We start from the raw sequence: 18,201 nt of genomic DNA on the forward strand, positions 1-18,201 counted from the left end.
TTTAAAATTTTAAAGTGCATTTAAATAATTTTGTATTCAACAATTTAAATGCTTTAAGATTCTTTAAATTTTGAAAGGTCACAAATTTTTTTTTTTTTCAACTATTGAAATATTAAGATGGCTGACTGTGTAGGAAGAAATTATATTGTGGTGAATTTAATTTTGTAATTAAAATACTTTTTCAGGATTTAAAAAAATAATATTATTTTACACAGTCCAATAAATAGGTAATAATAAATAAAAGGAAATTAATGTGTAACTATCAAAGTTACGTTGTTTGCACGAAGATTGCATAAATACACGAGTGATCATATAATTTTTATTTGTATAGAGATATATACCAAAGAATTTATGACTTAATTTACATTTTGAATGAAATGATAAACCCATTTCAAAAGGAAAAAGTGTCTTACAATTTTAACTAAAAATGTATTTGCAATGAATTAACTATAAAATTCTGAAGTATATCTTTCAAAATTAAATCATTCACGTATATTAAACGAAGAAATCATGAAAATACATTTTGCTAAATATGTAATCCAGTCCCGTTAGTTAAAACAATATATATATATATTTTTTTATCTCCCTTTGACATAATGTCCAGCATTGCATTGCCTAAACATAAAAACATAAGCATATTTTGCAAAATACAATTAAGGATGCTGAAATAATCGAACACTGAAACAATTTTAAGTAAAAAAAAAAAAAAAAATAGAAAAAATATGGTCTCCACAAAAGACAAATAAAGTTAGTCCTGGAAATTGCCAACGCAGTTTACCAAAAAAGAAAAAAGTTAATTAACAAGCTAAATAATGAAATAATTCTATGAAATTGCTGATGTAGTTTATGAAAAATACAATTTTTTTCAGGAGTTTCTCATAATGGCCAATAAATGACTGCAGTGGGGGTTTCTTTACAACTTCACCAACATAAAACCAAAAAAAAAAAACAATTTCACAAAAAATGAAGAATAGTTAAATCTAATCCTTCAAGTTTCTGAATTTTTGAGATGAGAATTGGTTATTCATATAATTTGGATTCTTCAAACTACTGTTCTCACAAGTGTTATTTGCACAATGTTTCAATCGATGTAACTTTTTCAGATATATTTTGTTGAACTCTGAAATCTGCACAAAATATTGAATGGAACTCTTTATTTTTCTTACGGGAGTTATATACTCTCGTTCTGCCAACCATGACTGAGTAGAAATCCTAAATAATTCACAGTTAAAATTTTGGGTGAGAATTGAAGATCCAATCTCCAAGAATGTAATTTTTACAACTGAATTTTACCAAGTACTCTATTCACTGTGCCATGGGGCCTGGCAAGATCCAAATAATACGATTAATCTGTCAAGTATAATAAACAAAATGGTGATTATGTCTTGTGATTGATGTGATTTATTTTTTATTTCTTGCAGCACGTATTCACGCTAGAGCAACAAGAATACCGAAAAGAAGGCCTTGAATGGCATGAAATCAGTCATTATGACAACACTCCTTGCATTGACCTCATTGAAAGTTCACAAGGAATTCTTGCGTTATTAGATGATGAGTGCAAGGTAAAATGAATCTTTAATTACTTTTTCTACATTTTTTTAAACTATGAGCTCGACCCTCTAGACGACAAATATTGAAAAATTAGCCAAAAACATTAATTCCTTCACCTTCAACTGGCCACTTTTTTACAAGGAGGGGTCGCTTTTTTTGTCGATATTTTCGAAATTCATCTCCTGTTTTCGATTGACTAGCCTTAATTCAAACCTTCACAACTTCTGGTTTGGCGATGGACGCAACAGTAAAGATGTCACTTTTTTTTTTCACATTCTTTTCTTCCTTTGCAGTATGGGTTCGAGCCTGTCTGCCTACTACCACTTTTTTCATTTTATTTTATTTTATTTTTTTTTTTTTAAACTTTTTCTAGACTTTCTTAAACTATTATGATTTTACTTGTTACAATGGTGAATATTTCTATAAAACAGTTTCTTTCTTTTGTGCTAGTGGAAGTCTTTTAAGATAAAAATATTTTGTAAATCTTTTGTTTTTGTTTTGATGATGGGTGTTAGTATTCCGGTCATAACAGAATAATGAAAAGAAAAACCATTATTTCTTATTCACTTTTTTTTTTTAATTGACTAATATTTTATCTGGTTACTCTTAGAATATCGGTGTATTTGAATAGCAAACATAGTTCTCATTTTAGTTCTATAATAAAAGGAAATGGCCTAATTGAAATACTTTTCTTGACTACAAGGGAGATAACTTATCAATAACTCATCTAAGGGAGACAACTTATAACATTACAGACACACTAATAGTCATACACTCTGGGAATTTAAAAAACAGACAAGTAATTTTTATTTGTTATATTATAACATTGCAGTTTCCTCCACATGTCTGTATAAATTACATCCATACAAAATTATGGTCACTATTAAAAAGTTTAGGTTCTTCACAAATCTATTTTTACAATTAAAAAAAAAACTTTGTAAAGTACTTTATTTTGAAAATTTAAAACAAAACAAATGTAGGTTGTGAGGGAGAAATCATTCTTAATGAAGTTTTTTTATATTTGTTATTATTGGATATGTTATTTCAACTGAACATGTTTTTTGTTAATGAAGACGTATGTAACTGTTTGTTGAAGATGTTATCAGAATGGCATCATAGGTTTCAACCTATGATGACATTTATGACATTGATAAAAACAATTTATTCGAATTTAAATGTTAAATGTCTGAGTTGGATTAGTATATGTTAAACTAAGAATTTAGTGTTAAGTTTAAATCTATTATTAATTTACTTTTTTATTTTGATTGCAATAAAATGAAAATAATTGCAAATAAAATCAAAAAAGGAGAGTTTAACAGAAGAAAGTATCTTATCTATAGACATTTATTTACAAGTGAAAATATTAATGTAAATAAATGCTTGTTTATTTGCAGATGTTGAGTGGCAATGATGCCAATTGGTGTACATCTCTCTTCAAGAAACTGTCTGGAACACGATGCTTTGAGAAACCACGTACTTCACAGACTTCATTCACAGTATGTCACTTTGCTGAAAAAGTCACATATATGTGCCAGGGCTTCATGGAGAAGAACCTGGACACAGTTTCTGACTTACAAATAGAAACGTTGAAAGGAAGTTCGGTAAGTATTTTTTTTTTTTTTTTCAGACTTCTTAAAAGTCATTTTCTATATCTCTCTACCTTTCTATATCTCTCTACCTATCTCTATTTTTGTCTTCCCCTCCCTCTCTCTCTCTCTCTCTCTCTGCTTCCCTATCTATTCCTTTTCTTTCTATTCCCCTCCTTCTTTCTCTTTCTATTCTACACACTCCCTCTATCCATTCTACATCTCTGTATTTCCTTGTTTATTTCTTTTTCATTTTTTTTCTTTCTCTGTGTATTTTTCACTTTATCTTTTACTTTTTAACTTTTTCTCTCTTTTGTATCTCTCTTTCTCTCCCTTTATCTATCCCCCCTCACTTTCCCTTTCTCTTTTAATCTGTCAAATTTAAGATAACCATAATTCCCATTTGTGTTTATTTCAGAATCCTGTAGTAATGGAATTATTCCAGGAGAAAAAACTTGAGAGAAAGTTGTCAACGATGTCGGAAGAATCGTATGTCAACCAACCCAAGAAATCTAAGAAACACAAACAGACTGTCGGATCTCAGGTTTGTATTGATAATATCATCTTTCCATATATATATATATATATATATATATATATATGTTGTTATATATATATATTGTTCCTTCTTATGAAACGGATTTTTAATTTAATTATAATTTGATTTTTAAATTTTAAATTATCAATCACATTACTTAATATTGTATTAGCTCTAGGACATTTAACTATCGAGCTTATTATATATCTAAATTACAACGAGCACTTTCTATTTCCTGTATTTTAATTAAACTAGTAATTTCACTGTTACATTAAAATACACTCAGCTCTTTAGACTATTGTTCTAATCTCCTTTATATATATATATATATATATATATATATATATATATATATATATATATATATAAACAATAAAAGAAAACACTAAAAAATCGTTTTTATATTTTTATTAATTTATTATAAGTTTCAAAATATCTTTGTGTGTGTTTTTTTTAAATTCAATACTTTTGAAAAAAACTTAAAACTTATTTTAATTTTGATGTCTTTCTTTTAGTTCAAAGAATCCTTGAACAGTTTGATGAAAACTCTCTCAGACACAAACCCTCACTATGTGCGGTGCATCAAACCAAATGATGACAAGAAACCATTCAGGTATTTACTTTTTATACATTCTTTCGGCAATGGGGTGGTTGGGGAGAATTAGTGTTCATGTAATGAAATCAAAAATAATACAAATGGGAGGATGGCCTTTGTGACTTGGTTTTAGATTATTTTTTTCATTGAAATTGCTAAAAGATAAATATCTGATGTAAAGTTTTAATTCATCATGGTAATGATTATGTAATGATTCTATAAATTGCTTTTATTTAATCAAAAAGAAACATTTTTCTTTTCTTTTGAATACATTTCTCCAATTCTGGTAAAACTTCAAGAATGAATTCTAGCTACAGTGAGTAAATTTGCCATTTTCAATGACTTCTTCTTTTATAAACAGAAATTGATAGATAATTGTTTCTGAAATTTTTTTTAGATAAGGATTGATAATTCATATTATTAAGATTATTCGGACTACTATTCTCATTTTGAGTGTTATTCTTGTTACGCTTTGGTTGATGTAACCTTTGACCTTCTTCAGATGTATCTCGTCAAACTCAGAAATCTTTCCGTTGAACTCTAGAGTCTGCACGGAGTTTCAAATGGGGTGGCATGCTCTCATTTTGTCAGTAATTTGCAGTTGTATTTTGAGTGTTGTCTGTATTGAGGATTGAACCTTCAACCTCTAGAAAAGTGTAACTTACAACTGAATTTTACCGAGTACTTTCTCAACTATGCCACATGTTCTTGCAGACTTCTATTAAGAACAGTAGTCTGAATAATCTAAATGATGAGTAATCAAATGAGGCGGCTGTTGTGTTGGTGATTTGTAAGTTCATGTGTCCCACAGGAAGTACACTGAATAATGTCATATCGCTTTCAAATCTCAATGTTTATAGTGAATAAGTTTATTTATCTTAATTTTTCTTCTGTCATCTTCATCAATTAATAATCATGGAACCCCAAGTTAGGAACTTTTTGGAAGTTCGGAGTTACCCATTAATTATCATTACTTTAAAATCTACTCTGACCCCAGAGTTATAACTGTCAGGGTCATATCTATGAATTGTGTATAATATCTCCTGAAACTGTGACCAGTTTATATATATATATATATATATATATATATATATATAGAACAAATAATTAATAAAACATGTTAAAAACAGTTTAAGAAGAGTTAAAAACATATTTAATTTTCAAAAAGGAAACACAAATTAAATGGATTGTCCTTAATCTGCAGAGTTTTGAAAGAAATACTTTCCTTCTCATCTTAGAATATCTTAGAAGAAATTTTCAATATTTTTTCAATTATATTACATTTGTTTATCAACATATGTCAACAAGATAGTAGGTATTGATATCCCTAATTTTCGAGAGTAGTATCTCTTCTTCAAGGGAGAAAATGAAAAGAAATGTGTACAACTGTTTGACGAGGTTTTCCTTTGTCTGTTTTATTTATTTATTTCTAGAAGTAAGTGTCGCAGACTGGCTATCAAGTCAATTTCCAGGATCTGAGTTGTGATAAATATTAAGTATTGTTGCGAATTATTGTAGCTTTTTTTATGAATAATGTAATATGAAAGCAATCTTTTCTAAAATATGTTCAACTCATTCAATTCATAAAAATACCAACGTGTACAAAAAATTATAACTGTATTACTTATAGATGTTTTTTTTTTTTGTTTTTTCAGATTCAACTGTAAACGAGTTGTGGAGCAGCTGAGGGCATGTGGCGTTCTGGAAACAATCCGTATTAGTGCTGCTGGATTCCCAGCAAGGTAACTCACAGGACTAATCTTCCTTTCCAAATTTAATTTTAGTGTTTTTCGTGCCTAATGTTGTTATAGCTTGCTCGTGTATTGTGTGTTGATTTTGCCATAGTAACTGTTAATGTCATCTGTTATGCTATACTTAGCTAGTTGGGCATTAATATAATGTCCTGCTTATGTAGGAAGTTAGCTCAATTTCACTCATTAACAAGAAATGTATATGTAAATATGCTATACTAAGTAATAACGTTTATATAATAACTGCATTGCGTTTTGTTTGAAGATGCGTGATTAGTCAATTGGATACCACCATAGACTGTGTGTTCAAGTGTTAAACTTTATTTTTTTTTTGGGGGGGGGGTATATCACTCTAGTCAAGGCATGAAGCCACTTGATGTAAGGACCTAAAAAATATCACTATAAAGTAAAAAAAAAAATTAGCCAATAATAAATATGTCATACCAGCAATTCTTCCCCCCTTGTCTGAAATATCACTCATGGAATGTGAGGACTAAAGGACAAAATAAAGGAAGCAAGAGCTACCAAAAGTAAATCCAAAGTCCACTTTCTAGTCTTCATAATTATAATTAATGCTATTGTGAAATACACCATGACCACTAGGTTAAAATAACAACTTGTGTTCAACTAATCATATGCAATAGGTATTGTTGGTGCATTGCTCATCAATAGGATCTATGGATATTGTCTGTCTTAAGGATCTGACTGAAGACATTGTCTGAATATTTTCTCTCTGGTGGATAACTTCGTAATCTTATTGAATAAAGAGGCTGCAACGATTTTACCTGAAACATATTATACTTGATTCATTTTAATTATGGATGTTAAAAAAATTTTTTGTTTTTTTTATTACATTTTCACCCCAAACAAGGCACATTTTAATTATGGATATTTACTTCTCCTTTACAAAGAGTTGCTCCTACTTGAACATACTTGGGGTCTAAGCATCTCCAACTCTTCAGAGTTCACATTATGTGTTTAATATCAACTGCAGTTGCTAAACCCAATTTTATTTCTATATCACATGATTAAACAAACCGATCAGATGTGTCAATCTTCCTATGAGGATGGCAGCTGACCTCAAGCCTTATCAACCATATCTGAGTAACCTTATATATTTAGCAAATAATACTTGCACTTAATTTAAAAGAATATACTATTGCCAAATAATATTTAATATAAGATGTATCTATCTGACATTGCCCGTGTGTCTTTTTATTTTCCTTTTTCTCATTGCTTCCTCCTCTTCTCGATTTTTTTTTTATATACATTTCTGGAAAAAAAAATCAATGTTCTTTAAAATTGGTTTTATGATAAAAGTTATAAGACATCTTATAAAACGTTGAAATTTAAATACCATAAATACTTTTAAGTTTGAGTTTTGTTTTTCAATTTTTAAAATCATAAATAATAACTGTAATTCTATGTAAGTGTTGTCCAGGATTCACTAATATCATTTTAATTGAAAATTTTTATGATAAAAATTAATAATAATGTGTCAGTTACAATTGTAATATATATATATATATAGAGAGAGAGAGAGAGAGAGAGAGAGAGTTAAGAAATTCAAGTTTACAAACTGAAGAATATCGGAAACTTAAAGAGACTGTATAAATATTCATACTAATATTGATAAGACACTCTTAATCAAATGAAAATATTCAATATTGAGCATCGATATAAGTTAAAATTTGTTATTCGGAACAAGGAATACAGAACAAGTTTTAACTTCTAATTTGCAAAATATTCACTTCCTTCTTATATGGCACCATACGAGCATCCTTTGAAAACCATAAGAAAACCCATAGCAAAATAAAATATGAACCTCATCGATACAGTTACATCATCCTGTTTAATACCATTCTTAACTAAAACTCGTTGAGAAAGTTATAACTTAATATATAGATGAGTTTTTCAGCAAACCAAGAATATTTAAAATCCGCCACAGAACATCCAAAACCTTTCAGCGTATTAACAAATACATGATAAAACCTAACAGTCCATTCTCGTGTTCAATTCATTTCTCTTGCAGTGATCTGAACGAGAAGATCGTATCTACAATTCCTCCACCATTTCTAAAACCCGACTGTGATTCTGGAAGGATATCATCGACAATGTAAATTAAGCCTCTCAAGCATGATTCTAGAGAAAACCTTTCCCACAACAGAAACCAGATAATCCATGGTAGTTTTCATAGTCATCCACATGACCTTTTCCTGAGGGAAACTTTCCAGTCCTGTAGGATACGTCCATTACTATTCCAGACCCCTTGTCAGCCGATTAGCAAGACATTGCATCAATATTACACGTTTGCGTTTCATGATTTCTGCACTTGTCCATTATTTAATATTGGAATAATAATGGTATTAGCTTCGCCAAGAGAATCAGCTTCTGCCATCAAATCTTTTATCGCTTTGAAGAGAATTACCTGGATTAATTCCTTATTGCAGCTCTATTTTATCTAAGAATTACTTTAGTGATCTAAAAGACAGATGGAAAGAACGTTTCGATGAACTTTTATCAGAATGTTCTTTCAGATCGCAGAGGAATTCTTTGTCAATTTTAGAGCCAAGAAGGAAATGACTCATAAACTTCACATGAAATATTGAAAAATAAATTTGTAATATTTGAATCGGATACTGATTGACTTTCATCTGTTTTGCAAATGTTTTGCATGATTCAAATTTTGTGTTGAACAATTGACGTTTTTTTATAGACATTCTCAAGTGGTTCATCTGCTTTCAACAAAGCTGATAATCCTTTCGTTTCTTTGCTTTTATCATATAATGATCAAACATCTGCTATTTAATTGCTTCCCCATTAGAGCAAAATTTGACACAAGGTCGTTTTTAATGTGAGGGATATCCGGTTCCCTAAAAAGGGGATCTCTGGATGAGAGCAAAAATATTCATTGCCTTAGTATAAAAGGGTTTACATTGACTAAGGACAAATTATATTTTGATGTTAGCTCAAATGTCAAATCAAGGCAGTTACTTTAACTCATTTACCTCTTTTGGAGCAATTCTGATACTGTTAACGGCTCCCAGAAGATCAGTATTTATGTCATACATTAATGTGCTAAAATCTTTCCAATTTTTTGCGCAGTCAGTTTTACTTGAACATCATCATCATAAGCCAATTTCAAATGATAGTATAACTAGCTTTGATATTTAGCTTTATTTAAAACTTTTATTTTAGCCCCCACTGACCAATGGTCAGTTCACATTCTGCACGACATATTACAGACACCAGAAATACCATGCATATCACGCTTTTTAATATGAACATAATCAATTAGATGCCACTGCTTTAAACGTTGATGCAACATTTTTTTTTTACATATAGTTTTTTTTTTTTTGTATTTAATTCATCTTAAACTTGTTTATTGAATTCATTTAATTTTGATAAATGTAACTAAGATTTTTTTTTTGTTATTGTTTGAATTACAAATTAGATAAAGATTTTCTTTCTTTTTTCTTTTGGTTAAAAAAAAAGGAGAAACATTAAAACAATTTCAGATTGATTGAATTATTAATGCCTCTATTTTTAACCCTTTTTCCTCTCAAACGTAATTTAGGATTGTGTCTAATAGGGGACTGGGGAGTTGAGCATTGAGATGTTTATTCATATTACATTTAAACTTCTGCATGTTAGTACAATTAGGGAAGCAGGAAACAGAGAGGGAATTCCAAAGTTTGTATAAACCAGATAATCTCTTAATGCTACATTGTGATGATAGGGATTAATACAGTGTTTTCGGTTTGACGTAAAAATGTGTACGGTTTATTTTTAATTTTCGTTTTTACTCTTTTTTTTCCCCCCCAATCAATGACATACTTGAACGTAAGGGACTACTATTTTGAACCATGTCTACAAGGGACTATTATAAGAAGATGAGTGATATGTTTGTTTACATTGCATTTAAACTCCTGCATGTTAGTGCGATCAGGGAAGCAGGAAACAGAGAGGGAATTACAAAGTTTAGCAGTCCAAGGAAAAAAATTATTAGATTATAAGTCTTTTCGGCATCTAGGGGCTTCAACAATGAAGGGGTGAAATTTTGTTGCTTGTTGGGTTAGTCAGGAGTATGTAGGTCAAGTACTATGGCTTCATCAGAATACATTCCATTAAAGTACTTGTAAAACAGGCACTGAGATCTGACATTGCACAGTGATTGGACAGAGGTTGGAGCTTGGTCAATAGTGTGGAATCTAATTTTAGCTTCTTTTTCGGATCCTGTCTAAGAGTGAAAGACTAGTGGTAGATGCACCATCCCAGATGTGGCATACTATATGCATGCGTGAATGGTGGGTGTGAATAATTTTCTAGCATGATAGCGGGAGCTCATCTTTTTTGCAACAGCCTTAGAAATGTTCTCAATGTATTTGTTTCAATTCATGTTGCTTTCTTCTCTGTGATCTTTTCAATTTGATAATGTTTTTTAATGATGCATATGAGAGGCGTTCCAAAAGTAATGCCTCCTATTTTTTATTTTACCCGAATGGATAGGAGGGGATTGCAAATTGCATAGTTATAATTGAAACTATGCATTCATGATGTGAAGGTTTGATCTCTCTATTGCAGATATTGACGGTGTGGGACTCTAAGAAGGCAGTCTCTGTTATGAATGTGCATCAGCAACAGAGATGCTTAATCGGAGTTTGTATGTATTTGAAAACAAAACAAAAATGCAAGGATTGATGCATGTTTTAATTTGTGTACATTGTCTTTTCCTGCATCGTGATCATAGAAAACGTGAAAACATGTTTAAGATTCGACAAATTGATGTTTTAAAAAAATGTTGTTTTAAGTAAATACTTACTTAATTGTGATATCGAAAATAGTAATGTATCCAACAATTACGAAAATCCATAATAGTTAAAAGTAATTTTTATGGAAAATTGAGGGATTTTTCATTTTCCCTATATGTGGAGACCTTGGAAATTGTTAATACAGAGGACATTTTTATTTTCCTTTTCACCACTTTAATGGCTAACGTACTGCTTTCAACCATAGCGATAGCCTTTTTTTTTTTTTTTTTTTTTTTTTTACTAAAAACACAATAGCAGTTGTTCTACTGGATAAATTTTTTTAATTTTTGGATATATTACTATTTTCGACGTAACAATTAAGTAGCACTGTTGTTTTTGCTTAAAACAACATTTTTTAGAAAAATTCGATCTGTCGACTCTATTTTAACAAGCACCAAAAAATACTTAAAATATGATTATAAAAAATGTATCTTACAAAAACTTTTCATGGTGTTTATGGGAAGAGTAAGAGTAGATTTCATTAAAAAAATCCCACCTTCCTGTATGGAAAAACAGTCAGGTTTAAATATTAAAATTGATGAAATCTAGTAAAAATAAAATGTCTTTGGTTTGGAAAAAGTCACCTGTTTGACAAAAACAGATTGTTTATCTACATTTTGTCTCCGGTTAATGGCGTATGGGAGAATTTGAATTTACATATAATATTTTATTTTAATATAATATTAAATTGCCAGTTGGACAGAAAATCATTCTACCCATCAAGTTGGATCATTTTAACAATCGGTTCTTGTCCAGAATTCCCTTTATATTAAAAAAATGAAAAGAAAGAATTTGTAGGATGTTCGTACCAGTGATGAAACAAATATATCATATTCCAAAAATCACATAAATTGATCAACTAGTTTTATTTTTAAATAAGAAAATCAAATTTTATGAGAATCTAAGGAATAACTGCCTTGCTTGCCATTTTGGAAAATGAAAAAAAAAACAAAAAAACAAATAAGGTAACTCAACAATACTTCATACTAGATTTATGTTGTAAAATGCATACAAATTCCCATTAATTGTTTCAAAATGATTTTCTTTGTAAAAATAAAACTAGTTAATTGCATGATAAATAAATTACAAATTATAATTAATTATATGATTTTTGGAATATGATATTTTTGTTTTATCACGGATATGTACATCATACAGATTTTTCTTTATTTTTGTTTTTTTAATATAGAGGGAATTCTGAACAAGAACCTAACAATTTTACGCAAACAAAAATATCTCCTTGATTAATGAACATTTTTGTTTTGCTAAACTCTAAAAACATATTCCTTTATCAAATTAATTGAATTTTTATTGATTTTGTAATTTTTTTTTGTTTCAACTTTGCTTTTCTTTCTTCTTCAGAGAAACATATGAAAACATCTTCAATATGTTCCAACAATTATTGGATGTGAAGGAGGTTGACAAATCGGATGCAAAAGGAAGCTGTGAGAGATTAATGCAAAAATATATTGAAGTAAGCCGAAGTTTACGAATATTTCCTTTATTAAGTAAAGTGTGATCAGCCCATCCTATTCTGGTTAGGTACACACTATGAGTGGGTTCAGTTGAATTTCTCTAAAGGGGGAAGTTTCTGAGGAATATTAAATTCACAATTGGTTCCCAGTCATGTGTGTTTTCCCATTCATGCAAAATGATTTCAATGACATTTGTTTTTGCAGAGAGATGTCACTGTTTTCCTGCATACAGCACGTGGTACTCCACAATGATCACAAATCTTGTGATGATGAGGTTCAATGTTGCTTAACTTTAATGATCTAACTAGAACTTTTCCAAATGGAGAAATCAAATTCTCGGTGGTCAAAACTCCAAGCCAATTCTCTTTACTCATGTTCACCCTTAACATATCACCACTTGGATGTAAGGGGCTAATATTTGGGACCATGCCTAGGAAACATTAACAAGATGTTGGTTTATGTTACATTTAAACTTCTGCATATCAGTACAGTTAGGGAAGCAAGTAACAGGAAGGGAATTCTAAAGTCTAGCTGTTCGAGGGAAGAAAATATTAGAATAGAAAGCTTTCTGGCATTTAGGGATCTCAACAGTGAAGGGGTGTGATTTTGTTAAGCGGGTTTGTCAGGGATATGTACGTCGAGGGGGCACAAGTGCATTTGGTTCATCAGAGCACATTCCATTAAAATAATTGTTTTTTTTTACACAGTGGTCACCACTTATCAAGGCCCGGAAGCCACTCAGGAATAAGGGTTATTGCAAGTACATTATGTTAGTGTGGATTTGATGAAGTGTTTACTTAAGGGGGCGGTTCATTAGGAATTTGTTAACGTTGGACTTGAAGACATCCAAGTTGTAGTCAGGTGGGAAGCAGGCAGACGGAACAGAGTTCCACAGGCGTGCAGTTCTAAGAAAGAAGCTTTGTTCATGGAATCCACGTTTTGATTTAGTCACAGATAAAGAGCGGGGGAAATTTTTCACAGTGGATTCGGCTAGACGGGTGTTTTTCGTGAAAGATTGGTGGGGGGGGACCAGAGATTGGAGTTCAGATGAGCACCTGCCATGGAAATGACGATAAAACAAGGATACGCTCGCAACGTCTCTTCTGTGGGAGAGAGGTTGCAGGGTAGAGAAAAGGGCATCCCCCACTAAGCCACAAAGTCTATTTTGTACTCTGTCAAGGCAAGATAGGCTGTTTTTAGCAGCTCCTGCCCAGATATGGCAGCAGTATTCCATCCTTGGACGTACTTGGCTTTTATATAGATAGAGAATTGCATCAGTAGTGAGATATCTTCTGGAGCGGTAGAAGGATCCCACCATCTTTCCAGCGACCTTGGCAACAGACTTGATGTACATGTTCCAGGTAGGCTCTCTCTACCATGCTAGAAAACTACTGACACCTGAAAGTATCCTGTACCTCTATAAGGCCACCATTCGCCCATGTATGGAGTATTGTTGTCACATTTGGGCTGGTGCATCTGCTGCTAGTCTCTCGCTCCTAGACAAGGTTCAAAAGAGAGTCGCCAATCTGATAGGCTCTGAACTGGCATTTAAGCTTCAGCCTCTGTCCCATTGATGAAACGTTGCATCCCTCTGCCTGTTCTACAAGTATTTTAATGGTGAATGCTCTGACGAACTGCAGACACTTGTGCCCCCACGACGTAGGCACCCTCGACAAACCCGACAGGCAGCTAAATCCCACTCCCACACAGTAGAGATCCCTAGATGTAAAAGATCTTTCTACTCCAGTAGTTTCTTCCTCAGAACCGCTAGACTCTGGAATTCCATTCCAGGTCCCTGCTTCCCTAACTGTACTGACATGCAGAAGTTCAAGTGTAACGTGAACCAACATCTTGCTGCCCAAATCCCTACATAGTGCCCCAGTAGTTGCTGCCCCTGATAGTAGCCCCCTACACCAAAGTGGCAATGTGCCTTGTTTGGGGTGAAAATGTAATAAAAAAAAAAAAAAAAAAAAAAAAAAACAGGCACAGAGATGCAATATTGCGGCGATGGGACAGGGGTTGGAGCTTAGTTGACAAAGTGGGGCCTATAGGATTAAAAACTTTTTTTGGACTCTATCCAAGAGAGAGAGACTAATGGTAGATGCATCAGCCCAGATGTTGCAACAATACTCCGTGCATGGTAGCGTTGTAGAGATACAGGATACTCTCTGGTGTGAGTAGTGTTCTAGCTCGATAGAGGGAACCCATCTTCTTTGCAGCAGCCTTTGCAGTGTCCTCTATGTATTTGTTCCAGTTCATATTGTCTGTGAATGTTAGACCGAGCAGTTTGAAGGAAGAATTCTCAAGTAGGGTACTGTATGTCATGGATATCAGTGGTTGGAGAGGGGTCTTATAATTGTTAAAGGAGAGCAGCTTAATCTTACTAGCATTAAATATTACCATCCATTTGTTGCTCCATTCCACTATGGTCTGAAGGAATTTGTCTTAAATTTATGTACATCCATTCTTCCCTTATGCATGTTATAGAGCATTGTGTCATCAGCAGATATACTCATCTCGGACACAATATTATCAGAGAGGTCGTTTATGAATATCAAATATTTTCTCACTTCTGAAGTGGTCTCTCTACTCTTGGTTAAATAGCTCTCTCACAGTAAATCTTTTATTTGTATGCATTGGCAACTATACAATGTACTAAACATGCAACTTTGCACATGTTTACATTATGGCGCAATGTAGTATTTGGAATTCCAGCTTAATTGCTATATAGGTAGTCTTAGAAATAGAAAGTTATGTAAGTATATTTTCGGTTTCCCATCAGCGAGTTAGTAGGGTCACAAAAGGTTAGGTTTGACAGGTATCAACCTAGAGAGAATGCACCGGAAATTAGGGGTGACATGCACAGGAAATTAGGGGTGACACGGGAATTGTGGTCGTAGGCTTCCGGTTGACGACCACATGGGCTGAGAGTTGGTTTTGTGCAACAGAGAATGCAGACGGGAAATCTCGGGTTTGTGATGATAGGCTTGCCTTGAAATAAAAGATTGAAGCTTCAAATCCATCTTGTGTTTATTAATGCATCTGTCTGCAGCAGTAAGTACCACTCCCCACGAGATGGAGACCAGCGTCCAAGAAGGCATCATCCGCTGGCCAAGGCTACCAGGTATGTATGCATTATACATGGCACATACATGTCCGGAAGAGTTTCAAGGCAAGAAACAGTGTAAGGACAAGAACACACACACACACACCCACCCACGCGTATAACAATGAACAGCTCGTAACATACGTAAGAGCATACACACCCATGCACATATAAGTAAGAACATTGATAAGAACACACAAGTAAAAGTAACAAGAAACAGTAAAAAGAATCAAACAGTAAAAGTAAAAAGTAAACGATTATTAAAACGAACAAATAATAAATAGAAATAACAGCAATTAAAAATACTAAAATTCTTTTAACAACAATTAAAAATAATAAAATTCTGCTAAATTTCTTATTCTTAATTTTGCCTTTATTTTCCTCTTTTTCTGTAGGACGCTGATAAATACAGATTTGGTAAAACAAAGATTTTTTTCCGAGCTGGTCAGCTGGCATTGCTGGATAAATTGTTGAGTGACCGTCGCATAAGGTGGTCAATTATGGTACAGAAACAAGTGAGGACATTCCTGTGTAAGAGACGCTTCAACAAGATTAGTCGTAGCATCTTCTTCTTGCAAGTCTATGGACGAGGCTATCTTGCACGTTTGTAAGTTGGATGTTTTCACTTTGGTTTTTGGAAATTTTAAAAACAATATTTTACCAACTTTTTGCTTTCTTTCCAGTTTTTCTTCACATTTTTTTTCGTTTTCGTTCAACGGGATTATTTCCTTTATTTGTTCTTCTGATTAAAATTCATCCAGAATTCAACCTCTGAAGGGATGATAACTTGAAGATCTGGAAAGATAAAAATTTCTTTTAACTCCTTATCGTGGGTGATTTCCTGTCTATATGGCAGCATGTCTGGTGCTATCACATCAGGCTGTCTGAAGATACTGGTTTCCTGACCTAAAACGCACCAAACATTGATTAGATTGTGTTTTTGTTGCCTTTCCTTTTGCAAAACTCAATAATGTTCTTCAAAGTCAAAAACAGAAACAACAATTTTTCTGTACAAAACAACCAAACCAAGTCAGGCACCATGAATAATTATTTGAAGATATAAAGAACTTGAAGCATGCAAACTTTTTTCTAAAATTACTGGATTTGGTATGAAATAATCCCAAGTGTTGATATGCTGTGAAACCAAACAGTTTATCATCATCATCGTCATCATCAATAATAAAGCATAATATTATGAGCAGACTAAAAAGAGAAAACGTTATAATTTGCAGCTTTTAAAAACTGACATCATTATGTCTAGTCCTCTGATATCATGTGACTAACTCCTGCCATGTTAAAACTCTTGTTAAAAACAGTGGTTTCATTTTTCTGGCCATGCATGAAAACTATTCATTTTATATTTCCCAGGCATGTCACTTTTGACCTATGATCCAGATGACAGCCAAATCCGATTTCAGCTGTCCAGACTACCAATTTTTGATGTGTCTGGCTCAGAGAACCTTCACAATGCAACAAAAAAAAAGCAATGATTTTATCTTAGAAACGTTGCATATTCGGAATATTATTGATAATGCCATTTATTAATAAATCATCGGAAAGGTCCGGAACAAAAACACAAGTCAGCATTTAGTAGAAACAAATTATACTCAACAGGAAAGCAAATGCAACAAATAAAGAGAAGTGGTTATACATCAGTCCGACTGCCAAGTGTGTGTGACTCATGCATAACGCTGAGAGACCAATTTTCCTGGTCTTTATAATAAGTGGGAGAGTTCATAAGACAAGCACGACAATATATATCATTGATTATAGTTCCAACATCATAAGATGCATTTAATTCATATGAGTTTTTGTTTATTTTTTATGGAGTAAAAAAAAAACAATGATGCATGCTCTGAAATTGAAAATTTACTTTTATTAAAATTAATATTTGTTAGAACTTGAAATACCATTTATAGAATATATACCACAATAGTATATATTTTCTTGTGATTGTATATATATATATATATATATATATATATATACAGTTGTGCCCGATATTATTCATACCCCTCGGATCTTTGAGATTTCTATGAGAATATTGCTCAAACCAGAAGGTAGACAATATTAAAGGGATCTCAAACAATAAATCAAGCATAAGCATTTAATTTAAACTCAACAAATAAATAAATTATGCAAGTTTGAAACATTATACAAAGAAAAACAATAATGGCACTAGTTCAAAATTATTCATACCTCTCTTACTAATAGTCAATAGCATGCCCTTTATTCTTAATAACTGCCTGTAACCGTTTTGGATATTTATCAACAAGGTTTTTACAAGCATCAACACTGATTTTTGACCATTCTTCAATGCAGTAGTTCTCCAAATCCCTCAAATTTCTAGGTTTCCGCTTTTTAACCTCAATTTTCAATATGCGCCAGAGGTTTTCGATAGGGTTCAGGTCGGAACTCTGCCTAGGCCATTCCAAAACATTAATTTGATTATCCTCAAACCATTTCTTGACTATTTTGGCAGTATGTTTTGGATCATTATCCTGTTGAAGGACTCAGTTTGGTCTTAAATGGAGCTTCTCCGCATCCTGTCTAATGTTTTTCTGGAGTATCTCCAAATATTGCTCCTTCTTCATGGTTCCATCTATCTTGACCAAACTACCTGGACCACTAGCCGAAAAGGAACCCCAAAATATTAGGCTACCACCACCATGTTTCACCGTGGGTATGGTGTTCTTTGGGTTGTAAGCTTCTCCTTTCTTCCTCCAAACGTAAGAAGCATCCATATGGCCAAACAATTCAATTTTTGTTTCGTCAGTCCACAAAATAC

At 32.4% G+C, this 18,201-nt stretch overlaps 1 protein-coding gene across 1 annotated transcript in view; it reads left to right on the forward strand.

Moving 5' to 3' along the window:
• Positions 1-18,201, forward strand: part of LOC145245793 (unconventional myosin-Va-like) — a 577,542-nt gene that overhangs the window by 295,078 nt on the left and 264,263 nt on the right. Inside the window, 8 exon segments of the mRNA XM_080107437.1 lie at positions 1,422-1,562; positions 2,946-3,152; positions 3,556-3,685; positions 4,191-4,246; positions 4,248-4,288; positions 5,926-6,012; positions 12,195-12,306; positions 15,809-16,020. Coding sequence (XP_079963563.1) covers positions 1,422-1,562; positions 2,946-3,152; positions 3,556-3,685; positions 4,191-4,246; positions 4,248-4,288; positions 5,926-6,012; positions 12,195-12,306; positions 15,809-16,020 — 986 coding nt within the window.

This window comes from Euprymna scolopes, chromosome 23 (assembly GCF_053919585.1).
Source record: "Euprymna scolopes isolate OS-2025 chromosome 23, ASM5391958v1, whole genome shotgun sequence".
In the NCBI taxonomy this organism is placed as follows: domain Eukaryota; kingdom Metazoa; phylum Mollusca; class Cephalopoda; order Sepiida; family Sepiolidae; genus Euprymna; species Euprymna scolopes.